The sequence below is a fragment of the Callospermophilus lateralis genome, chromosome 4, assembly GCF_048772815.1.
Source record: "Callospermophilus lateralis isolate mCalLat2 chromosome 4, mCalLat2.hap1, whole genome shotgun sequence".
NCBI lineage: Eukaryota > Metazoa > Chordata > Mammalia > Rodentia > Sciuridae > Callospermophilus > Callospermophilus lateralis.
Genome location: NC_135308.1, coordinates 112,488,031 through 112,515,964, shown reverse-complemented (window position 1 = coordinate 112,515,964; position 27,934 = coordinate 112,488,031). Strand labels below are relative to the sequence as shown.

Here is a 27,934-nt window from a genome sequence, read left to right as displayed (position 1 = left end):
TCAAAACTGCAGGTAAAACATGTATTCCTACAGAGGAATTTGACAATTTGGTTTTAAATTTATTGTGTCGTAAGACCTAGAAACTACAGTAGATATTTCTCTAACACATTTTTCCCATGTAACACTGTAAATCAACTGAAATTCAAGTGGTAAATGATGCAATATTAAACAAATCTGCTTTAAAAGGAAGCAGGAACAATTAATTGATGAACAACAGAATAAACTCCTCATTTAAATAAATCTACATAAAACTTAGCTAAAACAAAAATATGTTCTTATATGAAAATGCCATTTTTTTCTCATTTTTTGTTAACTTCTTACATATGTCTTATTTGCTAGGTTCACAACTACGACAAACACAAGAAATTTCAAATGAAAATCCCATAAATAAGTAAATTTATGGAGATCAAATACAATCACTTTAAGTACATTCATCTGTAAGAAGGCAAAAGGAAGATGGTCTACCTTATATTTTTAAACATTGACAGGCAAATATTTAAATTAATTATTTTATATTTTATTAATTTTTAAAAGAAATGAAATAGGACAATTAAAATTCACATCATATAAAAACAACTGATTGAATCCTCTTATGTGTCAAGCAAAACTACTCTTTATTTTATATCAGAGTAACTAACCACAGTCAATAGGCCATGTAGCAACTTGTTCAGCAGTCATTAAAATACTATAGAACAAAGCAATTTCATTATATTTTTTAACTTAAAAGTCATAAAATTACAACACAAGATATAATTTATATTTTAAAAATACTTGCACAGATTAACCCTTAAATCCAATCTCTTAAAGAATTCTTGAAAAGGTAGCTGAGTGTGGCTATGGCCAAGGAATGTCTTACATATGTGTATTTTAATATTAGTAACACGTTATGTATAATTTTTATTTCAAAAATCTTACTTTTCCTGAAATTCCTGGGGCTCAGGAGACTGAGACAGGAGGATCCAGAGTTCAAAGCCAGCCTCAGCAAAAGCAAGGTGCTAAGCAACTCAGTGAGACCTTGTCTCTAAATTTAAAAAATACAAAATAGGGCTGGCGATATGGCTCAGTGGTTCAGTGCCCCTGAGTTCAATTCCCAATACTAAAAAAAAAAAAAAAAAAAAAAAAAAAAAAAAAAAAAATCTTAATTTTTAATATTTGCTCCAGTTTAATACTGGGATGAGAAAGGAGTATTTGTTGAAAGAATGTATACTATTAAATAATTTTTTTCAAAAATTTCTTTAAAATGGGAAATTATTCAATCTAGGAAATATTTAATTAAAATGAGTTTAACATATTTGGGAGGAAATACTTTATATGAAAACTTCCAATCAACTGCCAATTTTAGTAAATATTTCAAAAGACTATGCTCATTCATCTCCCACATAGGAATTACTATACTGATAGATTGTGACTGAAGTATGACATCATTTTTGTCCTGATTACAAATGAAGGTGCCTTATATTTATTACATGCACACATTGAAACTACTGAGACTGCCTCCTATCACAATGACAATGGAAACAGCAAAGGAATGTTAATTTGGCTGAATCTATTTGAACATATCACTGACTGCAGATGTGTTTAGGGACAAACAATAAATTGAGCAAACAAATATTAAGCACTGATTATTGTTTTTACGTTTTTTCTGGAACAAAGCTCTAAAAAGCCACCACTCTTCCTCCAAGAATCCTTTAAAAATAATTGATTATTTTTCTTGTTGTTGTTATTTTCTGAGGGCATATGAAACAGAGATAATTTAGAAAGAGTATCTATCTATCTAGGAATGATGGAGGTAGATGGTATTTCCAGCACAAAAGAAGCTCTAGTTATACTGTTTCCAAACATTTGTTGGGCATTTTAGTATTGGTAATTAGGTGAGATCACCATTTCAAAAATAATAATTTTTTGGGATAGACCATATTCTAATTATTTTCTTAACATATCTTCAGGTTCTTAGGTTAAGATTGTAGGCATGATCTCCTCAAGTAATACAATGACAATAATTTCTGGCATGCAATTTAATAATTCACAAACTTTTATTTTCTATATTCTGGCATTTTAATTTAGGAAACAAATGCATGAATGCTACTTTTAAAATATAAATGTAAGCAAAAAAGTAATTACTGGAATACTGAAATATTATTTCTATTAGCATAATATTGGTATTTTAAATAACTTTGATATTATTATAACAACATGTATTGTGTAAAATCATTCATTCCAGTAGATATTACTTCTGATTTATCCAGAATTATCTACTATTGCAATCAGCAAATATTTTCAAATTAAGTTTGGAAACATGATTTTACAAAGTATGATTGGAGAAAATATTCATATGGAATATAAAGAATTTATCAAGTGTGTTTCTAGGAAAATATTTTATTCACTCTATAAAAGTCATCAGTTTCAACAGGATGGCTTACATAGTGCAATACAGAAGAAAATGTCTTTGGAGTCAAAGGACCTGGGTTCCATCTCCAACCCTGCATTAACTCAGAGGATTGGTGTATATTTAGGCAAAGCCATTAATCTGCTATGGTCTAGTACTGTTAAAATGTGGATGTCTAACAAAATTAGTTTGGAGGATTGAGAAGATGTAACAAATTAATTGAGTACATCTTTCGGTGTATAAATATGTTAAAACAAAATACAATACAAATCAAAATACAGTTATATCTAATGTTTGGAAAATAAATATTTCAGTTCACATGTCTTATTTTACTAAATGCGGAAATTCATACTCTAACTAGAAATAATAGGTCTTAGAAAAATAAAGTCCATGAATAACATGTCAGATATTGGTGCTGTATGTTAATGAACAAAATATATAAATTAATTGGGTCTAACTAAAAAAAAAACTTGTTATAGATACATATGAAAGTAAAAAAAGAAACAAAAATAAAACACAATAGAAGTCTGAATAAAAATAATGTTTTAAAATTCTACCCAGACACTCATGAGATGAAAATCCCATCCTTTTCTTTTTCTGAGCAGAACATTTTACCAACTTATGATGCCTTAGTAGAGTGGTCAGTACCAGTGTTTTCATACAGAGTTTTTCTAGCTTATTTTGTTACCTTTGAATTAAAAACAAAGAAACTAAAGAACTGTTTTATCGTGTGAAGAAAAATATTTGCTGCAATGTTAATAAATTTATGATCAGTGAATGCTGGCATGGCTCATCTCATTAAGAAGTACAGATAAAGATAGAAAAACATAAAGATCAGGGAAATAATGGGTGTATAACCAAATCCACCAAAGAAACAAAATTCCATAGCAAAACTGTCTATGATTAAGTAAAAAGGTTAAAGAAAGTTATCTCAACATTTAAAAAAAAAGGAAAATAATTAGAGTAAAAGGGAGAGAAAAGGTAGAGCAGCAGGGGGTTGGAATGGAGAAGTAATTTGGTCTAAGAATTTCCATACACCACTAAAGTCAATGTTAATTTTGCTCTTAAGGTAGACATTTAAAAATTATCATTCATAAAATAACTATAGCAATTCCTATGTAATCTGTCTATACATGAACTGAGGAAAAAGCATTTGGAGAGAGAAGACCAAAATCACATAGCAGAAATTTGTAATGAGCTCAAATCTACAGCATAAGAACAACTGATAACAAAGAACAGAAAATCAAAACTATAAAAATCAGAACTATAAAAAATGATGTAAACTCAGAAAATTACTCATTTTAATTGCATCAACAAAAATGAACATTTCAATAACACAGACATTATAGTTAAATACTGATATTTGGGCTTCTGAGCTCTTCAGTGGATTCTCAAACATGATCATGCATATGGATATGCAGAGGTCAAAAATCTTAAAAGAAAAAAGGTGAGATGAGAAAGTCAAGATTTTAATTTTAGTTTTTCATATCCATAATTTTAATGTTTGGTTTTATAAACTACTATGGTAAGAAATTTACTTGATATGTTTTATCAGTGATACTATTGCATTGCCAAAGTCTACAGGTTGATACTTAATGGAGCAATGCTGTGATGGTCAGCTTTGTTTCTAAAAGTGTCAGGCACTTCAAGAAAAACAGAAACATTCATGATAATAAGTGCCAAGGATAGGAAGCCTTTTTTTTTTTTAAGATTCTTTAACATCACATTCAATTATATATTTATTGTGTGTAAGGAAAACTATACTAATAAAACACTTAGAACATAAGCTTATTCACTGTCCAGGAAACCTCATATCTATAGTCACAGGAGTTCCCTTATTTGGAAAGATAAGTATATACAGTTGGTGTCAGGACAACTATTTTCCAAATCACAAATAGATAGGATCAGATTCATCATGAGGTCATAAAGAAAGCAGTGCATTAGAAGTGCATCCCTCAATAGAGGTAGGAGAAACACATTCTCAGGATTTCAAGAGTCCAGAGGGAGAAGATGAAGCAACATTGATAAGAAATGAATGATGATATAGATGTTCAGAGAAACCTGAAAAGTAATATGTTCAGGGGAAGCAGTATTAAACAATGAAAAGAAATACATATTATAAGGATAAATCAAATACTCTGAATCTCTTAACTCCTTTTATGGCAGCTTTGGATAATCCTATAAATGGGGATAATCAGTAAAATTCTAAATATACTGTTTTATTATAGTAAGTAGTTTTCACTTTTTACATTATAATAAATAGCAACCAGTATAGGAATTCCTTATTCACAGTAAATATCATTCTCCTTCTAAATCCAACTTCAGGGAAAATATATTATGCCTGAGTCATATAAATACGCTGCTATTTTTATGAGAAAAAAAGTCACTTTAAAATAATTATGGCTACTACATAATCATCACCATTACTTGGGATAATTTTCATTGTCTAAAAAAAAGCAAGCAATTTGAAATAATATTCAGTTTATAGCAAACATATTCTCTAATAAACACTGAATAAATAATACAAATTTCAGTAAAATCTAATTTGTTTACCATATAATGTTTACATTTTTGTATCTATATTTTATCTACTTTTGCCTCTGTAGTTTCTATTTGGAAGCAACATGGTAGTGAATACCCCAGGGAGGGGCTCTTTTCTGCTTTTAGGTAAACCTGAGTTTAAATTTTGGTTTGGTCACATATTACTTTTTAACTTTGGGGACTTTTCTGAGATTCTTTTTATGTCTGTTTTTGTTTCCACTCATTAATTATATCAAGTTAATTACTTCTACCATGGCTTTGGTTTGAATATTAAAAGGCATTATATAAGCAAAATATATGATACATAAATATTAGTTTCCTTCTCACTTTGTATTCTTTCTCCCTAATTAAATTGAGTCTTACATTTATTATTTTATTTTAATTTTGTTAAAAGTCTGAAATATTCTACACAATAAGATTAAAAAAAAGATTTTCGATGAAAAAAAGTTTTAACTAATTAATCAAGGTTATATCATCTATATAAAAATATTTATATGGTGTCTTTTCCTTTTTTAAATACCCTTGTCATTTTATAGGCAGAGAATGATGTGTATAAAATGCCAGGATTTTAAAAATGCACATTTAGACCTATCAAACCTAATTGTTTCACTTATTTTCTGGTGTCCAGGTGAAGCCTGTGGGCCCATAAACTAATTTAGTAGGAATCTGGTACCAAACAAGTGAAATCAATGAGTCATATGAATTAATATGGAGAAAAAAATCATGCCTTCCCATGTGAAATATACTATAACCTGGCTCCTTCCTTTTTAAGTTGACTTAAAAAGGATTAGGAAAGAGGATGTGGACAGGTCAGGACAAGTCCATACCCGATGATCTGTCAGAAAATGTGAAGAAATATTTAAGGGTAAATACTGAAATATATGGGATGCTAAGTTAACACAAATGGCAAAATAGACAGTGATCATAAATTATTTTGGTACACTGGTTTATGACAATTCTCCTATAAATTCCATGGTGGGCAACAGAGTCTAGTAGGAACTTTAGCAGTAATTGACTTTGCTTCATATCTTGAACATCTAAAATCTATTGTTACTTAGGCAAAGAAATATGTTCAGCACTAATTTTTCAGACATAGAAGCTAAATATATTTACTCCTCCACTTATGTGACTATGCAATAAATAAAATTTCTAGGCCAATATTCTTTGCTCAATCTTTGATTCTGCAGTTATTCTTCCAATGATTGGAAGTGAAGTAATAAAAGTGAATAAGTAGAATGACTTAAAATATACTGAAAGTGTTCTTAATCCATTATGTATTTATATCATGTTTCACGTGTGTTCTGGACTAATTTTGTGAGGTAATATGCATGTATTTTTATGACTTCATGCTGTGCACTCTCAGGCATGACTATAAAAATTGCATGATACTTTGAATCTGCAAATTTTCTTCCTTTTTTTCCCTAATAAATTAATATAATCAATGTTAAAAATGAAGAGATAATGTAAGGCAACCAAAGAGCAGCAAAGCAAGTGTAAATTGGTTTGACTTGACTCTTCAGTTGGCAAATAAACCTCTTCCCATGGAGAAGGCAGTGGAATGCACCCCACAGAAAGTCTCTACTAGCCGGTGATAAGGATGTGGTTCTAAGAACCAAAACTCCTGTATTAGTTTAGATGTGTATTTTCAGAGAATGTAAGGTATTTTTTCGGAAGTGTTTATAACTGGAGAAATACTACACAGCAACCATGTTGCATTTCATAGGATGAGTTAGAATTGAATACAAAAGCACTAATAATATAAAACTAGTTAATTTGAGAATCAAGATTGAGTGAAACTAAATGAAAAACAGCCATATAATGTCACATTTTTCTTCATTTATTTATCTATGATCTTGGCACATCTTGTTTTATTCAATATTTGAAAAATATAAACATCCTACCATATGCAAAAAAGCAAATGTGAAACGAAAAGAAATTTTTATATCACTCCCTAAATACGAGCCACATGCTTAAAGAGTGCAAAAATTTTAAAGATCAAATCTTTAATGTGAACTCTTACAAAAGCGTGGTGTCCAGGTACAGTCTTATTAGAAATAAGAGTAGCACCTGCCTCTACTGCAATTAAAAAAAAAAAAAAAAGAAAAAGAAAAACAAAGTTTTTTTGGACATATGAAGGGTGACATCACTTCAATAATAATATTATAAATGCTTTTTTATTAATCAGAATATTAATATTTAGATTTTTAGGTGTCAATATTTATCATTTTAGCTATGATATTTGTAGTTTTGAAAGCACAGAACTAACAAATGTGCCTTTATTAAAGAGAAATTTAGACTCTCGGATGTTTTCACACAGAAAAATGACAAATTTCCGAGTTAACCTGGGCTGCAATCTGTCAAGGTTCTTGCCATCATGTTATTAACCATACTCATAATTCCAAGCCATACAGTCTATACTTCTAGGGCTTTTTTTTAATAGTTTCCTGTTTATAGTCACAGGCAGCATAGTATAATAAGTAAGAGGGCAGAATTTTCAAGAGCTACCATTCCTGTAGCCAGTTTCAGTGGCTGAGGAAAAGACCTGTTTGTGCTTTGATTTTGCTTTTATTTTTTTGTTTGTTTGTTTGGGAAGGGAGAAAGTTTAGAAGAGAGTTTAGAAGGCTCAATAAAATGACCTCACAATCTTAGTTAGCTATACTACATGGATTGCGCATAACAGGAACCTTAGATCACTGCTAAGGATTGGAAAAAAATTAGGATTCAGTCTGTTTATGAACTTATCAGCTAGGATTCAGATTCATTTTTCTTTGATATTTCAGTATAATGGTGAAACTAAATTGAAGCCTAGTTAAAAGAAATCCCTGGTTCTTAATTTGTGGATTAAAAACTAAAATCCTGTTAAAATTAATGGATGTAGTTCATTGCTAGTTGTCATTTAGATCTTTAGTTTGACTTACATATTAGGTAAGAATTCTGAAAATTATTTGAGGGCTCTATTCTCTAGCACCAGGAACTAGTGACACCCCTTCAAAGAAATCCTGGGTGTGGATTAATCAAGTCTAAAAATGAGCAAAAGTAATGGTATAAAATGGAGTCTTTCCTTTTTTCTCAGACTTATTTTATACACAGAAGTGCTTTTTTAAATAGCAGCCACTTACATTTCTGAATTAAGACCACCCTCATTTTCATCTATGTGCCTATCTTTAAAATCCACATTGTAAAACAGTATGCAAATATACATTCTTTTTGTTTCCATGGACTTATTTTTTACTTTAAAAAAATGAATAAGTGACTACAATAATATCCTTTTCAAATTTATTTATTTTCTTTTGTTCTCCATATACTCTGTGTTCATGTGGTTATGTACATGAGTGTATATGTTTATGTACGTGTGTGTATTTGTGTGCGTCTCTCTGTGTGTGAGTATGTATGAGGAGAAAAATAATTTTTCCTCTATTTTAAACTTTAATATCAAATAAAAAATGAAATGTGAAGAGAAGAGGGATTTTTTATGGGATTCTCTTTTTAAGTAATTATATCAGGGTTTGAGATTTAGATCTCATTCTATAATGGACACTAGAAGTCCCTGCCTGGAAGACTTTAAAATTCGTATTTCAACCACCACATTCTGAGTTGAGTATGGAAATAAACTCGTTGCAAGGATTCTTTTTATGCATAACCTCAAAATTTAACTATCCAAACAAATTTTTAGGAATCAGTTTACAATTTGCCATCGAGTAAAATCTCATTTCCATTCTTATCTGTGGCTGCTTGTTTCAACTAAAAACCTTTTCAATATTTTGCAAAACAGAAGCAAACTTCTAAGTAAATTCATGAATACTGAAATCAGAGGTGTGATTCTTGTTAAATATTAGTTTCTCTTTCTGAGGGCGCACTCTCTCCTTTTGGCATTTTGACAGTAACTTCATCCTGTTTAGCATTGCTCAAGGGTTCCGATTCTTTGAACTCCTGTGTGTTCATTTGCTTCTTCATTGCCTCGTCCTTCTTCCTTTCCTTTGCAAGCAATCTATAGTTTATAGCATTACCAATGAGCAGCCATATACTTGAGGCTACCACAATAGCCCCACTGGCTAAGTACATGTATTTATAATCTCCAGTTATATCCACCAATTTACCTAAGAGACAAAGAACATCTTTTAGGATGACATATAAAACAGTTATTAAATGATAAAAAATTTCAAAGAAACTCTTCTCTAGACAAATTACACACCTCTTATTTAAAATAATGTTAAATAAGACTTTAACAAAGAAAAAAGCATTCTAGGTTATGATGTCTATATAAGCTTAATAAAAGTATGTACATAAATTTAGAGCATTATAATAGTAGTGCATTAAATTTATTAAAAATTATTCCTTCCAATAAAAATCTACAACTAAGACAAATTAGGTATATATGTGTTTGTGTACTGATAACTACCAGAAAAAAATATATATAGATTTTAACTCATTCCTGTAAGTAAGGATATATTTATCTATTTACTTATAGCATGCCCGTCAAGATTGTGTCATTTTCCCATGCTTCCTTTTCTCTTCAATAAAGAGGAAAAAAATGCAGTCTTTAGGACAGACACAAAGATTTTCACACTATTTTCGACAGGGCTTACAACTGACTAAATGGCTCCCTATCTCCATCTCTAGGCTAAGAACTTGATCTATCATATCTCATTTGATCCTTATTATGAAGTAATCTGGTTACATGGCTAGTATTCGGCAGAATTTGGACTCTGAGGTCTGTCGAATTTCATATTCATAACAACTCTACAATATGGTTTCACGTAAACTCTTCAAGTGTTATATCACTTTTTAGTCTAATTACAGTTTTTTTTGCTTGTTTGTTTGTTTTTCCTTTATCCAAGTCTGAAGTATCAATGCCAAACTAATCAGGAAGAAACCATCAGTTCAATTTGATTATTGAGATCCTTGAAGAACTAGGCTGGTACCACATAAGCTGAAGCCTTATTGACTTAAAAATCCTTCAGCTGGTAATTAGTTTTCCTCTTGTTCATGAAGGCATTTAATTCTTAATAATTATTAACAGCAAATTCAGCGTGTACAAAGCTATACTACTTATCACATGCATTCCAAGTGATTCCAATATAGACTCTTCAAGCCAGCCTATTTAGCAAGAATCTCTAGCATTCTAACTAAAAATGCATAACTTTTGTTTTCCTTTCTAATTTTAGTCAAATATTTCTGTCTGTGTGATAGTCAATATAAATATGAAAACATAAGACCCATGGCCTCATTAGTTAATAATTGTACTTTCTAAGTGTTTTGGGAAATTTTCAGCATCAGGAAACCAGATATGATTTCCAGAGCTAAAGCTTCAATTTTTTATGAGTATGAAACTTAAAAGATCAGTCTGAAAAAAAAATCAATAGAAATAAAACCCACACACTCCCTACCTCTCATTGGTCTACTACCAGGGCTAATAGCAGCAGCAGCAGCAAGTATGTCAGAAAAAAATCACCAAAGTATTCAAAAATATTTACTATGTGCTTACTATGTGCCAGACATTTTCAGTAGTAATCAAATACTAAAAAGGATACTCCTTCCTGAGAGTCAAGGAGTATCACAAGGCAGAAATACTATTAAAAATCGATATCTATGCTACAGTCTGAGAGCTGCAACAATGAGTTCCAGATCTATTACATCAAATTGGAGTCAAATGACATGATGATTTGCCAATATTAATGCAACAGGTTCTCAGAGTAACTGAAACTGCCTTAAAAATATATTGATGCAGGTTCTTAGTATGTGTAGAAGTGGCAAAATCATATCACTTTTTAAAAAATTCTTAGAGCCAATCTACTATGTCTTCGATTAGACAATTTTTTTTCATATCACCACGCATGGTAATGTATAATTTTTCTCTTTTGATAGTTAGTATTTGTTGCTAATGCATAAACTCTAAAATTCATTTGGTCAAATCAATTTCATATGAAAAGATAGTCCAATTGTGCTTTGTTTTGAAGAAAATCAGCTGGCTTATAAATAACAAGACCTAATGGATTTCACTGTTTTTCAAAAATTGTTTGGATATCCTGTTATATCCATACTGAGAAACATATTACCTAAAATCTGCCCTAAATACTAGAGGATAGGTAAAACCAAAAATTACACCACTAAGATCTTACAGCCAGCTCTATTGCCCTCCTAACCAAGTGAAAAAGTGAAAGACAAAAGTCAATGAGGGCATTATTTTTTTTTTGTCTTTACCCATAGCTTTTATTTAATTAATTTATTTATTTTTTTGGTTGTTCAAAACATTACAAAGCTCATTATGAGTAACATTTTCAACATGAATGTCTCCACTTTTAAATGGTTCTTTGATGACACACAGAAAGCAGTTTAACAACTGACTAAAGACATGGGGAAAATTTGCATTTAACCTGACTGTGCACTAGGGGGCAGGCCAAGAATCTAATCTTAACAGTGACCAAAATAACATACAGTAGTTGCTGGAAAAGTCTGTTCCACAGAAAATAATTTAATATTAACAACATTTAAATCTAAGACTAGACAAGTCTTGATGTCAGAATGTAATTATACATGTGTCTTTATCATGGGTTCAGGAGCATGATTCAATCTAAATATAATTTCCTTTCAAAAGTACTCTTAACTATATTTCAAAAGGAAGCCATAAAATACTGACAAGGAAGTACAACAAAAATCTAATATTTCTGTGATGAGTATTTTACCTTTCTTTGTTTCTTTTTTTTTAATAGTAGACCAACTTCTCAATTTTGTTGGTGGTACACTAAACTTGTATTACTTTCTTTATTGAGTTAATTTGGCATAGACACTTTTATAGACATCTTTAAAAATATTTCAAATCTTAAAATATAAAGGTAATCCTTATCAATTGTAAATACACAACATGAACTATCTAGTCGAAAGAACAACTTTCAATGGATTTTTCTTTATCCCTGTATTATATGTTAGTGATATAAAGGTATGGCTTCCGTGGCAGTTAGTTACAAATAAATATAACTAACATACTAAAAAATAAATTCTGAAATTTTCAGGACACGATTTTACATTTTGAACCCATTTTTATATAAGCAGAACAGAAATCTGTTCAGTAATGTTAAAGTCACATTTTTTTAAAAATATTCCTAAAAGCACAAAATAACAATTAATCGGGAAAGAAGTCCTGAAAATTATGCTACTAATTACCAATCTAACTTAAATTCTCAAATTCATAGGTCCAGGTTCTGAAACAGAGTTAGGTATAAAATCAACTAATTAGAAATTTTAAAATGTGTAATAAAATATAAAAATTAATCCCCCTACAGTCTTTCTCGGCCATTAGTATTATTTAAAGCACATTATTTACTGTAAAGAACTTCTCAGCTAATGAATATTTGCATAATTCATTTTGCTTTCCTCAATGAGAAATATTCTTACCAGCAATAGGAGGGCCAAGAAGAACCGGGCCACACTCTACCACGGTGACGAGTCCCACTGCACTGGAAAACCTCGGAGCTCCAACAAGGTCCATGAGAGTTTCAAAGAGGACGCTGCTAACACTCCCAAATCCATAGCCAAAAAATACAGCATATACCACCAGGCTCGTGTAGCTCTGTGCCAGGGGGCACAAGAGATGACATATTCCAGTAAACATGACGGCAAAACTGAAGAAGTACTGGATTCGGGGACGGATAAGTTTGGAGTTTGCAATTAATCCTCCACAAGGCCTGGCAAACATATCGACAAAAGCCATAACAGACAACAAGAAAGCTGCAGAATACTCATCTATTCCCCTGTCTTTAGCATACGGAGCCAGGAAGATGATAGGGGCAAAAAAACCCAGAAACATGATGACGTTTCCAGATAGATAGATCAGAAATCCTCTATGCTTAAAAAGGGAGAAATCTAAATATTTGTTAATTTTGTTCCATGTCGATTTCTTCTGTTGGATTTTCTTTGAATCTGTATCTTCTGCTCTTATGCTAATCTTATTTTTCGACTGAGTAGTTTGTTTGGGGCCAAGGGGTCTCATGAGGGCCCCAGCCACGCAGGCATTCAAAAATATACCTCCTAAAATCAAGAAGCTTCCTTTCCATCCATAACTATTAAAAAGGAACTGATTGAAAGGGGCCAATGTACTTAAGAAAACAGGACTCCCTGCCATGGCCAATCCATTCGCTATGGGTCGTTTCTTATAGAAGTACTTGCCAATTATTGTTAAGGCTGGTTGCAGGTTGAATGCTAAACCTAAACCTAAAAAGAACAAGACAAAAGAGGAAAAAAGAAAACACAAACATATTACACCACTCACATAAGAAATTATTTTTGGAAGGCACATTCAAGTGGGGAAAAGTGAACGAAAAATGCAGCAGCAGGTAGTAATTTTTGAGGATTATAAGCATAAATGTAATTGTACACATCTAAAAATGTTGTCATAACTGGACACTTCAAATGATGTTTTAAAGCACAGATATAAAACCAAGAACTTCCACCTATGTATGAAAAATCACAGGATAGGTGGAAAGGAGGACAGAATTTAGATCTTATTAAAAATCACTTAATTCCACAGATAAATTAATATTTTCCTCTTAATATACATTTATTTGCAAATACATAGATTTCTTCTGTGTGAACAAGAGTGAAATTTCAAAATGGAAAGACTTTGTCTTTTCAGAGTTGAAGAAATGTGGACAGAATAAAATGCTCATAATTTGTAAAAATTTTGTATTACCCCAGAGGCATTTCTTTGAATACTATGCAAATAATAAAAAAAAGAGTAATACATTTAAGTGGGATTAATCTCATTCTTTACATCCCTCACATTCCAAATTTAATGTATGTAGATACGCAAGTGCTAAATAAAAAAGAAGTTTTTGTTTTGTTTTGCTTTACTTGAAATATGTTTTTATTTCAAGGATATAAACTGATTGTTTCTATGAGCCAATGTTCCCATAGTCTAGGGAACTCCTTGGCAGTGTATTATTGCCTTTGAGAAATGAATTAGCTTTTGTGTCCCACTGAAGCAATATTTAACACTATTGATGAATAAAGTGCTTTTGAAAGTACATAAAATTGATTCATGTGAAGTACCTCTCCCCTGCACCCCCGCACCCTAGGCATTATTTGGTTATTTTAGGGGCTAGAGAGGTGAGCATTTTTCTATGTTTACAGTTTACCTAAATTGAAACAGTATTGTAAAGTGGTTAAGTATGTAAGTTCTGGGACTTACAGGTTTAAGTACAAATACTTACTCCAACTCTTTCAAACAGACATTTTATATGAATAGAAGGATCTCTAAAAGCTCAGGAAAGAATCAAGAACATGCCTTGGAGAGTAACAGAGCAGCAGGATCTCTAACTCTACCTGTGAGATATGCAGAGTACGTGTAATTATATCCCACTCATAAATAATAAAACTGACCTGCCTAGGATCAAATAGCTTGTAAGTGGAAGAACCTAAGCTAAAATCCACGTATTGTGTTTCAGAGTCTCTTTATCTTACGTCATTTCCCTCCCATTCTGTCGCCTGGAACTTTTGTCTTCAGCTCTTATCCCAGGCTGACAATTTCTGGCATGGTACAGTGAACACAAGACTTTAAATCAATTGATCTGAATCTGGCTCCGTAACTTACCTGTTTGCCACTGCTGAAGGAAACAGACTTCCTGAGAGTGCCCACGCTCAGCAACAACAACAACAAAAAGTCTTTTGCCAAAGTCAAGTTCTACAAAGAACTTTCGTGACATTGCACTAATGGCAGTGCAATTGGTATTATTTGCTAATATTTATTTATAAATAACAACATGCTGAGTACTCTGCAAAGTACAATGTATTCGCTTTGCACATTAATTGTTCAACAAATCCCTGGGAAAATAACTGTTAGCCCTATTTTATAGACTGAGACATGAGGAGGCTAATCTACCTCTGATCACACATCATGTATGTGCTGAGTCAAATTTAAAAGTTAGTGCTGTATGCTTTCTGTAAATCAAAGTCAGAAACCAAGCTGGCTGTTAATGACAAGGTAAAACCCTCATGGATATATATATATAGCATCAACTCCAGAAGTACTAAAGCCTTCAAGGCCCAAAGGAATGAGATTACACTTTAGAATAATAATAGTGTAATCCGTATTTCTGATACAGGATGATGTAATCATCCTATGTTTAAGTATGCCCACTTGAAGGCCCATCCTAACATTTCATGATCAAATTCAATATATTGAATAGTCTGCACAAAGCAAAGGGTGCTCCCTTCATCATGACAATACTTAGATGTAAGAAAGTTGCCATTTAAAATATCAATTGCCATATCACAAAGGCATGGAAAAGTGGACAGGCTGCAAAGAGAAGAGTTTTGACATTAGTATTACTGTAGCCTATAATATACTTGTTTTTTTCATGAAATGATACATGACTGCAGGTTAGACTGATCTCAGATCATTATAAAACAGAGAAACGTTTACTTATTATCTCTAGGCATAAGGGAAGACTCAGCCTCTTGAATATATTGAAGATAATTTTTGTTAAAACTTTGTAGATTTTTAAATATAATTTATTGTTCAGGCATATAAAAAGTGGTGCTTTTAAATGTTCAATTTCTAGTTAAAGTCAATAGATATTCTGCATGCAGCACCAAGATAATCAAGTGACAGTGTGCCATTCAGCATGTTTGTGTTGTGGCAAACTGCCTTACTGAACTTTTAAACAGGTTCATTTGAGTGAGGAAAAGAAAGGACAGGACTGAAAAGTTCTACCACTAATCAGAAAGCAGACACAGTCATTTTATTGTTGAATTTCAATCAGTGAATACAGAAAATATCTCTTTCACACAAGTTTTAACATATTATCAGTGGTAAGTCAAATACTCTGAGTGATAAAAATTTAAAAAAATAAGTTTTTTTAAAAATAAAAAACTTATTTATAGCAGAGAGTCTGTTTCTCAATTCCATCTCAACTGTCTGAAGAGTAAAAAGTCAAGTGAAAATAATTCAAAGCCATTTGTTTTTTAATAGTTAAGTGTGACTACTTTTAATAGTTGAAAGTTAACGTGTACAATAACTTTTTTCATTTTTTGAAATAAAATGGCCAGTCTAAAGTAGTTAGTAGTTAAATGCAAGATCAGATAAAAATACTTTAAAATAACATGGTTTTTAAAAGTAAATTAAAAAAAAATAAGTATTTTTGTTGTTCATGCTTTTTACAGAACTTTGAAACAACAGAAATGTTAAGAAAAAAAGCTAAAAACAAAACTTGGCTTACCTCCAATGAAGCCCACAGTGAGGTAAAGCTCTACTACACTGCTACTGAAAGAGGCCAAAACCATTCCCAAACAGCAGAGTAAACCTCCTACTATCACCACTGGCCGGCTGCCATATTTATTCACCAAAACACTGCTGATGGGACCTAAAGTAGAGAGAAGATAAAGAAATATTCAGTTAGGTGGCATTTATTGATACTTTAAAGTTGCTAATTTTGAAAGTTGAAAAAGCATATTTTAATGATTCAAGGAAAAAATTAGTTCATATGGAATATAATGAGGACTTTTAAAAACTTCACAAATAGATAGAGGTTTTGTGATAGAGGTCTCTATGTGGACCAAGCTGTGTTCCAGTGACCCTCCTGCCTCAGCCTCTCAAGGAAAAAAAACTGCAGACATTTGCTACCACTTTCAGCTGATGGGTTATTTATAACTCTATATAAGAAAGCACATGAAATAATGAATTAGAAGTGTTGATAATTTTTATGACCCTAACTATTCAACTTTTGTGGAAAAAATTTTAAATGAAACAAACCTCAGAAATCTAAATTGTCTTTTAAAATGCAGGTAAGTTTATATAATAAAAATCTAGGGATTATGAAAATGGTTTGTCTGTGTAAGAATCTTATAATAAAAGCTCAGTAGAGTAGAAAAAGGGAAATGAAGGGAAGGCAGGGGGGATGGGAAAAGGAAAGACAGTGGAATGAATCTGACATAACTTTCCTAGGTACATGTGTGAACGTGAATCTCACCATCATGTATATCTACAAGTTATTTAAAAAAATAACTGGCTAAATGGCATAAGGCTCAATAAAGAGAAGAGCAGGAAATGGGGAGAAGGAAGGGGAAGGAGAGGTACTGGGTACTGAATTAGAACAGAAACACTCCATACTTTTATGATTATGTCAAATGGATTTTACTGTCATGCATAACTAAAAAGAACTCATAAAAATATTGAAGAATAAAAGAATAATGTGTGTATACAAACACATACATGCCATTAGTTAGAGCTCAGTTTTTTAATTATATTCAACAATGATTTTTCTTTAATACCATATATCACTGCTTCTAAAATACCAATTGTTTTCACATCATATTATCTTAGTAACAAGAATGGTTTATACTTGATGGTTTCTTCCAATCTCTGTTCATCAGTTAGCAGTTGTAGGCAGTAATGTAGCTATCATGGCCTATGCATGTTTGCATTTGGTTATTATCTCCCGTGACTTGAGAGAACTATGATTAATCCCTCACACTTCAATTAATCATTTTAAGGAGCATTTGAAAAGGAATATATAAAAATAAACCCTGAAGACATGAAAGGTCTTCTGTTGACCCATTCTGTTAAGATAAAGGAAGTAGCAACATCAAAAAAAAAAAAAAAGTTCAACATCTCTGGCAATTAGAGAAATGCAAATCAAAACTACACCAGTCAGAATTGCCATAATCAAGAATCCAAACAAAATTAATGTTGGCAAGGATGTGGGGAAAAGGTATACTCATACATTGCTGGTGGGACTGCAAATTGGTATAGCCACTCTGAAAAGCAGTATGGAAATTCTTCAGAAAATTTGGAGTGGAACCACCATTTGATTCAGTTATCTCACTCCTCCATATATACACATAGGACTTAAAATCAGCATACTACAGTGTTATTTCCACATCAATGCTTATAGCAGCTCACTTCACAATAGCAAGTCTATGGAATCTACCTAGATGGCCTTCAGCAGATGAATGGATTAAGAAATTGTGATATATATACACAATGGAATATTACTCAGCCATAAAAAAAAGAAATTATGGAATTTGCTTGTAAATCGATTGAACTGGACACTATCATGTTAAGTAAAATAAAACAAAGGCTGAATGTTTTCTTGGTATCCAGATGCTAACACACAATAAAGAGTTGGGGAGAATAGAAGTTCATTGGATTAAACAAAGGGGAATAAAGGGAAGGGAGGGAGGATGGGAATAGGAAAGATAGTAGAATGAATCAGACTAACCTTTCTATGTTCATATATGAATACACAACCATATAACTCCATATCATGTTCAACTACAAGAATGGTATTCTAATTAGAATAAGTTATACTCTATGTATATAATATGTTGAAATACTCTCTACTGTCATGTATACCTAAAAAGAACTAATTTTTTAAAAACAAAAGTAGCAGCATCAAAATTTATAGAATGGGTGTAGCAGTTCAAATGAAATTTCTAGAGAAAATGGTGGATAGTTGCCTCACCAGCAAACAGAACAATCTTATGCATGAAATATAAACATTGAGAACTGACTCAGATACTAAATGAGAAAAAAATCTATGAATGGCTTACCCAACTTATTTAACGTATATTTAAAAAGTATATGTCATGGGTGTATGTGTGTGCAGGTATAAAATATTCAGAAACAATTAAACAGAACATTATTATTAAAATAATCTGCTTTAGTTAAGTCTACAAAAGCACTTTTTGTGTTATAAAAGTTATAAGTATTAAGAAAGTGTTGTGATTTACTTTGTGTATAGCATTTTTTTTTGTCTTGGTGTATCATAAAACACCAGTACAACTTAACTGAGCTCATCTTCAAGTCAGTGAAATTTCATAATATTTTATAGGACCTGTCAATGGGTAAATGGTTTGCTTTGACATTTCCTTTTGAACTTAAAATTATACATCATCTGAAACTTGGGATACCACTTTAAAGAAAAAAAAGACTACATTAGGTCCAAATACTCAGACTAAATTTGACCTAGAAAGATTTTTAAAAAGGATTTTTTTAGCGATACTATAAATTACAAATTTGCTAGGTACTTTTTCTCTGCATTTAAAATTTTCTGCATAGATAGTATTTAAAACACACTGAGATTCACTCATCAATATGTCCATATTCTTTCATGCATATATAAATATTATTTTTATACTTTAAATATAATTTTGAAATTAAACATCAGTATCTAATGAGATTTAATATGTCACAATGACTAAGAATGACACATAATTTTAGACAGAGATAACTCAAAAATAAAGTACAAAATATTAAAATTTTTATAAAACCATATGAAATACAGATCTGTGATTACAGGTTGGAGGAAAATTGTTTTAAAAAGATGCATAAGTGAATATAATAGAATTTTGTACCTAATGTCATAAAACTCCCTTGAAGAACTGACAAGAAGAAAAATTATACACATATATATTATATGTAATATACCACCCTATGATTTAGGAAATGTGCATCTTCATTAAAAAGTATATCAATAAATTAAAATAACTTTCTGTGAGGAAGGAAGAGTCACAATAAATTGATTGGCTGTAATTAATTATTAAACTTATGTGTGGCAGTTTCATGATATTCCACACCAATTCTTTTCTCAAAATTACTTAACTGATTCAATTCAATTCAACTTAACTGAAATCAATTCAGTGCATCATTTCTTAAGTTTCTAGTATAAAACCAGTTGAATCACATCAAGAAGAAAATAATAAATAAAACACAACTACAGTCTTCAATAAATTGTTGTACAGAGGAGGAAATAATCAATGTGATATTAAGAACTATGATGGATGATATGATAAATACTAGATTCAGAATAGATTTAAAGTTATTTATTAATTATTTGGACTAGAACAATATATTCTCAATATTATTTATGTTATGTACTTCATTTTCTATGTGGTTGCTGAATAATTAACAAATTGATGAATGGTATAATCAATTACAATATTGTATAAATGTATTGGTCTAAACTACATAAATTAAAATTTGAATGTAGTTATGAGTCATAAGTTAATTTGCAATGTATGATGAATAATTACATCTTTAGCTTGGGATAACCACACCAAGGCTTCTTCTCATTACTATGATTAACTAAGGGTAGCTACTAAAGAAAATGTTTAACAGTGTTAATTCCTTTCCTTTCTTTTCTTTTGAGGAGTACGCTTCTATAACTTCTATAGGGGCTTCAGTAAAGTATGACTGCACATATGTTGCAACTCTACATTGCATATTACCAGAGAAATGAAAAGCTGTGTTCCACTTATGTACAATGAACCAAAATGCATTCTACTGTCATGTATAACTAATTAGGATAAATTTTTAAAAAGATCCAATGAGAGGTCTAATTTTAACAAATACTTTTATTTTTAATTATGTACTTTAGTTAAATAATGTCCTGTGGGCATGGATTTATACAAGTCATCTATACTCCTTTTCTAGAAAAATGAGATATGCTTTATAAGTGATCTAGTTAAACATAACCGAAACTCTTTCCTCCTCAATATTTAATGCTTATAAATTGTCATAAAGTCTTTCTATTTGGTAATATTTTTGAGTGCAATTTAAATTTATAATATAGAGTAAAAGTGACCTTTTAAAAAAAATTTCTAAATGTTTATTATTAGGAGTCATCCAACATTAAATGCAAAACACACCACCATCCAGCAGCTCTCTACATTCTAGAAGATGTTTAGTTTGTTATATTAATTAGAAAGACAAAGATACAAGAAAAGAATGAATTCCACCAAAAGGCGTGCAAGAGTACCAGGATAATAATCTCTTATTTCTAAGAACATTCATAAAAGCGTAGTAAGGCTGTGTCTAAGACTGATCTATCTAACCACTTATCCCCCATTCCCGATTTTTTTTTTTTTTTTTTGGTAGTAGGGATTGGACCCAGGGGTGATTTACCACTGAAATACATCCCCCATTCTTTTTGCTTTTTAATTTTGAGACAGGGTTGCTGAGCATCTTGCCAAGTGGCTCAGGCTGGACTTGAACTTGAGATCCTTCTGCCTCATCTTTTTGAGTAACTGGGATTATAGGCCTGTGCCACCTGACCCGGCTAGCCACTTATCCTTCTAATTCACACTTATCCTTCTAATTCATGTTTCCAATACATCTCAGAATTTTATTCTCAAGAATAATAGCCACTTTCATGAAACCGTAAAGAAGGACTTCGTCAGAGAGTGGCACGAGGATAACAATATTATTATCCACATATCAGCTAGGTCCTTGTCTTCTGAAAGATAAGCAACAATCTTTTACTACTGTGGCTTCATAGCACTTAAAAGAATGCTCATTTATCTCAGCAAGAAATATTTTGTGAGTTCCTTTAAATTACAAAACTGTTTGCCTATTTTCAACACTCTTGGTGCACTTACAGTTGGTAACACACACACACACATACCACACACACACATAGAACATTTATTTTCTATATATTTTATGAATCTTGTTCATGCATCCTATTCCAAGCTTTTTGCAGGCAGTTGCCATACACTATTATTAGTCATCAACATTTATTGAGCATTACTCTTTGTAGACAGTGTGTTAAGAATTGTACATGCTTTAATTACATATACTTTCCATGGCACTCTTATGATATAATTGCCTAATTAAGGCTTTTTAACAGTTGATAAAACTGAGGTGCAAAGTGTTTAAATAACTTGCTCAAGGTCACATTAATATGAAGTAATAAAGTGTAAAATATGAACCTAGGGTCATTGGATTACAAAACTGTGCTTTTAACTACTGAGCAGAAAACATTTAGCATAGCAGGACTAAGACTGCTATCCAGAGAAAGGACTGTTGCAAAGTTGGCCCGCCTGGCAATGGGGAGTTTGAATCTCAGGGGTGACTACACCAAAAGTGCTTGTACAATGTGTTTCATCTCACCATCAAATAAGCAATGTGGTTTATGATTATCTCTTTTTCATGTATGATGCTCATTTTTCCTCCTGGGAGTCTAAAATTTTGGTTCATGGAAGGCAAAGAATATGTATGTGACCAGTTCACTAATAAAAACCTTATGCACCAAGTCTCAACAGCTTTGTGACAGAAAGCACTTCATACATGTTGTCCTAAGGGGTTGCTGGAGGAATTAAGCCCATTTAGTGTGACTCCCCTGAGAGAGGATTCTGATAAGTTTATACCTGGTTTCCTTTGGACTTTTCATTACATATTTTCCTTTTGCTGATTTTTTCTTCATTCCTTCACTCTAATAAATCATAGCCATGAGAAAGAGGTAGCCTCATAGGTCAGCTAAGTCCCATGAGTTCTTTGAACAAATCATTGAAGCTAAGAGTGGTCTTAGGGACTCTGAATACAAGTACTAGACCATATCTTTCCTACTGCTGAATTTAAAGTTATGCATATAATTATAAACAGATGAGCTTGAGGTGACATATTTTAAAAATGTCTGAACTACATATAAATGAACAAGTCTGTTTCATATATTGTTAGTATGTTTTATAAATCTGAATTCAAAGTGCTTGCTTTTATTTCTTCTGGATAGTGCAAAACTACATGATAAATTCTACAAGAAAATTTGAATGTAATGTAATGAACATTTAATAAAATATATTTTATCAATCTGAAACTATGAATTGGAATTGCCTATCAATTGGAGCTATATAAAATATTTATGCATGGCATAAATACTAACAGAAGAAATGATAAAGAGTCATAATTTATTTTCCATTTGCTTTATTTCAAATTTGTACATGTGGTATCTTGTCAAATCAAATGACAAAAAGCACTAGTGCAGGACTGGGAGAAAGTGGTTTGCAATTATAGAAATTTATTTGTGTTTACTACAATAGGGTGTGTGTGTGTGTGTGTGTGTGTGTGTGTGTGTGTGTGTATGTAAGCATGTGTGCTTATTAACAGTAGCTTTCTGTATTTTAAAGATTTTTCAAACAGATGTTTTGAATTAGGAAGCTTACTATTTTTATTTGAATGGAGGATGAGATTGTCTTCACTATTTGTTTTCTTGAGTTTTATCCTGCCTTGATCTGGGATTGAAAGTTCACCTTGTTTTTCTGTACATATGATCTTTCATTTTAGGTTAATGAAAAACATGGGGGGAATAATTATGAAGCAGGTATTGCATTTGCTTTTACAAAGGATGGAGATAAAATACTACACAGTAAATTATCTTCAGTTGGGACATCCTTAAGGATAATTGCCTCAATGTGATTTACTAGGGCTCATTCAGTTTGACGAAAAAATTTCTCCGTGTCCACTGAAGACACTGATAGTGTATTAATCAACATTCAATTAGTATTTCAAGTGCATAAGACAACATGCAAAGGTTCTGAATGAATGGTGTGGACAGTCATAGAAAGCAGGGAAAGAAAAGGGATTAGTGTGCTAGGTACACTTGGGGCATAACAGGAATGGGGAATATTGGAAGCCATATATAATATAGAAATGGCTTATTTTTCTCATAATCAGGTCTCAGTAGATATAACAATTCCTCAGGGAGCATATTCTCACCATACAAATAGATGAAGCTTCCAAAGTTCAATGCTAAATCTAAACTGCTATTTTAAGATGTATCTATATATCTATAGCTCATTTGCCATATTTTCTACCCTGAATATTTTTCTTTCTTCACAAATCTCAATATCATTGGCCTGTTTGTGAGACAATTTCTTCAATTTTGCTTTATAAAAGCATAGTTATTTGGGTTTTTTTCTTATTTTCTTCTCTCTTATAAGAAATTCTAAATTCGTTTGTCCACTAATTTAAAAGGGATTATCTGCTATTTGTATGAGAGAAGGGAGGAAAGAGGACAAATTTGACATTAAATTTTAATAAATTTAAATATTTAATAAATTGTATTAAATACCACTTTTTTCAAACCACTTTTTTCAAAGAGTGGTGAAAGTGACCATTCTAATTCTCTGTACCCACGGACAACAACAGCAAGGACTTCCTAGTGTTCACAGGCTACATTATGTTCTGGTAGGAAAGATTTTCCCTTCTCTGAGGCTGGTACAATGGTTAGTTAGTAATAAACATAAGACTTCTTCAGCACTTGATGCTATTCTAAGCTCTTTATGCATAAAATCTTACATCATTTCGAGTTGGTACTATTACTTAGTGTCTATTTTGTACATATGGAAACAGGTTCAAATTAACAGTTTGGAAAGATTGCTCAAGTATTCTGTTATCATTTCTCTGAACTTTTTTTTGGAAAGAAATGATTCACTCTCTTTTACATGTATGATGCTCATTTCAAAAACAGTATTACATGTAACATTGCATTTCACATTATTTATACATTGCATTTGCTGCTCTTTGCATTTTTAAGAAAATGGAAACATAAAGACTGTGTTGCAACAACTGCTAGTTGCCTTCTCAAGAGCCACAAACCTTTCCTTTTTCCTAATCAAATCCTCCTTTTACTATATACCTATACTTCTCTGAGAGGCTCCAGGCCCAACCTGAGAGGTGAATCACAAGTACCATAAGCTCATCATGATGGCTCAGCATCAGAACTAGACACAGGTTTGAATGTATGCATTTGGGAGCAATTAATATAGGATAAATTCTTCTGGGAACTTCTGAGACAGACTTTCCTCACTTTTAAAAAGAAAGCAAATGCTTCTGGATGTTTTTGTGAGAGTATGGTACTGAAGATGCCATGGACATCTTTGAACTGTGAAGCATTAGCTTGAAGGTAGATGGGATAGATAATGAAGCCCTGATTAGATGAAAAAGTCAATGAATCAGCCAAGCCAGGAGTTGCTTTTTGTACAGACTCAATGTGAGAAGACATCATTGAACTTTTTTTATTTATTTACCAATGGACATTGGGTTATTCCTTGCTTGCATTCTAAAAGATCCTAATATAATATTAGAAAAATCTAGCTCATATCAATAATTTCACCAAATTGGTTAACACTTTCATACTAAACATCTACTTACGGTATATCTCCTTTTCCAAAGCTTGAAAGGTTATTTAGTTTCAAAGAATTATCTCAGTGGATCTAACATGGAGAATTTAAAGTGCTTCTGATATTTTTCAAATTTACCATGCTCAACTAAATGTTGGAATAGATTAATCTCTACAGAATTTTTGAAATGTGGATATATAATTCAGAGAGTCTGGCCAACAAGACCCTGATCCACCCTGGCAGATGGCACCACTGGTAGAGAAAAACAGAAAGGCGCCAAGAGGTTTTGAACAGGCCCCTAAGGGTGACCTCTGAGGAATCTCAGTTTTAACCAACTTGGTTTTACATAACAGGAAGGAGAATATAGCCTAAGCACAGTCCTAGGTGGCCATTTAAAAGAAAAAAACAATGTGTTTTTTTTTTTTTAATGTAACTTAAGATGTACACTTGTGTCAGCCCTACCACAAGTAAGTAAAGCTGGTTATAAAGGAATGGTTTTTATGTGTGAGTGCCTATTAATAATCACAGAGGACTCTAGATTCCTAAATTTGTCCTGAGTTAATTTGAGCCTAATCTCAGAGACATGCAAATCATCCTAACCTCCTACAACTTGATCTGATTTTCATGGTATGATTATGAGTTACTGTCTTCATGGTTTTCAGAGACTGGCTGAAATACTAATTGCTTTTGTGCTACTTGTTTACAAAAAAAAAAAAAAAAAAAAAAAAAGGAATGCATTACTGTTATCTTTGCATGATTCCTGCCCTATGTATGCCTTGTCCAGTCACGTGCCATCTGCCATTGTGGACCTCTGAACTGCTATGATGCTAAACATCCTTAACTGTCCATGCCCCACCTGATAGAAAATAAGGACTTTTGGTTAATTCCCTCAATGTTGTCCTCTTTTAGCAGGAAGCAACTTGGAGAGGTCATTGCCCATTTTTCCATAGAAATGGAATATAAAAATTCACAGTGGGGAACTGTAACAGTGGTCCACTTTACGCTTTGATTATAGCCCTTGCTGCTCTGCCACTAGATCTGATTTTTAAAATGGACATGTTTCTTTCTCTTCCTTTCTCCTGGTTCCTCCCTAATCTCTCCCCCTCCCTAATCTCAGGGGAAAATAGGATTACCTTTCTTCCCCATTTTAGGCAGATTTTTCTGTCTTTGAGTATAATATAAGAATGAAGTATAAGAATGAAGTAATCCAGACTTCGGGGATGGTACCAGAAGATATCAGAAATGACTAACTCTCAAATTAAGAAGTGAATTACAACTCCAGACAGAGAACATGTGGAATGTAGCCTTTGAATCACCTCTTTAAAAGCTCCCCCACCCCCCAGTTCTGCTGAGGGGCAGAACCACAGCCTCTGTGACATGAGTGCCCTGTGTTTCTCCTTTGCTAGCAAAGCAATAAACCTTCTTTATCCTTTTTCTCAAAAAAAGAAAAAAAAAATCTTAAATATTTCATGAATAAGTCAGGAAAATGCAATTTGCAACTTGAGGATTCTTATGTTTTAGGCAAATAATAAACAACATGACCATTTCCAAAGGATGCAAAAAAACATTTGCACTCTTGAGAATTTTTTTCTCATATCTATTACTATGCATAGAGTATTACATGAAGTCCTATGAAGCATTATATGTTTGCTAAAAATGCTATGTTTCCTTCATCTGTACTTCACAATTAGCTTTAAATGACACTGCCTGTACTGCCTTAAATGCTTGTATACATGTATTAGCATTCTATGTGCTCATCTTTTTAATATAATTCCTTAACCTTTTAATTGCTTTGCTCTTCTCTCTCTTTAAATATATGTATTATGTTATATTCATTTACATATTTGTTATACATTATGTTATATTATGTTATATTCATTTGCATATTTGTATTACTAGAATTTTAGTTCAAGTGTGGTATGGGCTGAAGGTTACTCATATTTATAATTTAGTTAGGCATACAAAATTTTAATCACATAGTAGATGATAAATATCATTTAATTCAAGAAATTTATTTTCTGCATAGATTTAGGATTATCTTAGGATGCCATCATCACTTCATTGGCATGATGCCAATATTTATTATAGCATACATTATAGATAGAATATCTTTTTAACAAAAGATATTCAATCTTATGAATCTTTTTTCTTTTCTAAAACACATACAAAACAAAATATATATATATAACACATATTCCAAGTTAAAGGCCATTTTAGAAATGTGTATATGTTCTCCATTCACTTTAATGTGTCTCTTTAAAAGAATGTTAGTTTATGAGCAAATATTCCTAACCAAATTATAAGGTCCACTTGCCTCAGTCTCCCTGCCACTGTGCAGTACAGTATTTGATTTTCTACCTAGTGTAGGTTTAGATGTGTTGGTGTATATTTGTGTTTTGAATACAAGGGACAAAGTACCAAGAGAATGTGCTTTCTGATATGGCTTGTGCTCTTTTTACATAAATTCTAGTATATTGTAAAGTACTACAAAGCTTAAGTAATTAGTCCTGTATATTCATTCCAGGGAATCAACATTATTTAGAGAAATAATAATTAATGTACAAACCAGTATTCTCTTGTTTAATACTTTTGGCTAGGACTGGGCAAACACTTTCTCTTGATTCCTCTTTTGTAAACACACACACACACACACACACACATACACACACACACACACGGTGTACAATAGTAATGGCATAGGTTGAGATACATGTACATAGTGAAAAGCTTATTATAGTCAAGATAACATATCCATCTCCTTTCATGGTTAGCACATTTGTGTGTGGCAAGAATACTTAAGATCTCTCTTTTCAAGTACTATATATATATATATATATATATATATATATATATATATATATATATATATTTTGCAGTTCCATCAACTATTTTATTGATTAATAATGAACTTTTTCTATATTTTCATGGCATAATTAATTCTCAAAATATTTTTATAACTTTTCAGTTATTGCAGGAAGATTACAACCGAACACCTGCCCAAAGATTGCTAAAAGAAATCCAAGAAGCCAAGAAACACATTCAATATAGTAGTATTAACTACAGCCCTCATATTATACATTAGGTCTCTAGAAAGTATTTGTTGTATAGAACTAC

The 27,934-nt window shown here is 31.8% G+C and overlaps 1 protein-coding gene across 5 annotated transcripts in view; it reads right to left on the bottom strand.

Annotated features, from left to right (window-relative positions):
- Nucleotides 1–501: 501 nt before the first annotated feature.
- The window catches only part of Slc16a7 (solute carrier family 16 member 7), a 168,459-nt gene continuing 141,026 nt past the window's right edge, over nt 502–27,934 (bottom strand). For all 5 annotated transcript variants that reach the window (XM_076854800.1, XM_076854799.1, XM_076854801.1 and 2 more), the window contains 3 exons: nt 16,141–16,284; nt 12,320–13,135; nt 502–9,024 (listed from right to left, as the gene is read on the bottom strand). In XM_076854800.1, the coding sequence (XP_076710915.1) occupies nt 8,753–9,024; nt 12,320–13,135; nt 16,141–16,284 (1,232 nt within the window). In that variant the 3' untranslated portion in view covers nt 502–8,752. The remainder of the gene's footprint in view (nt 9,025–12,319; nt 13,136–16,140; nt 16,285–27,934) is intronic.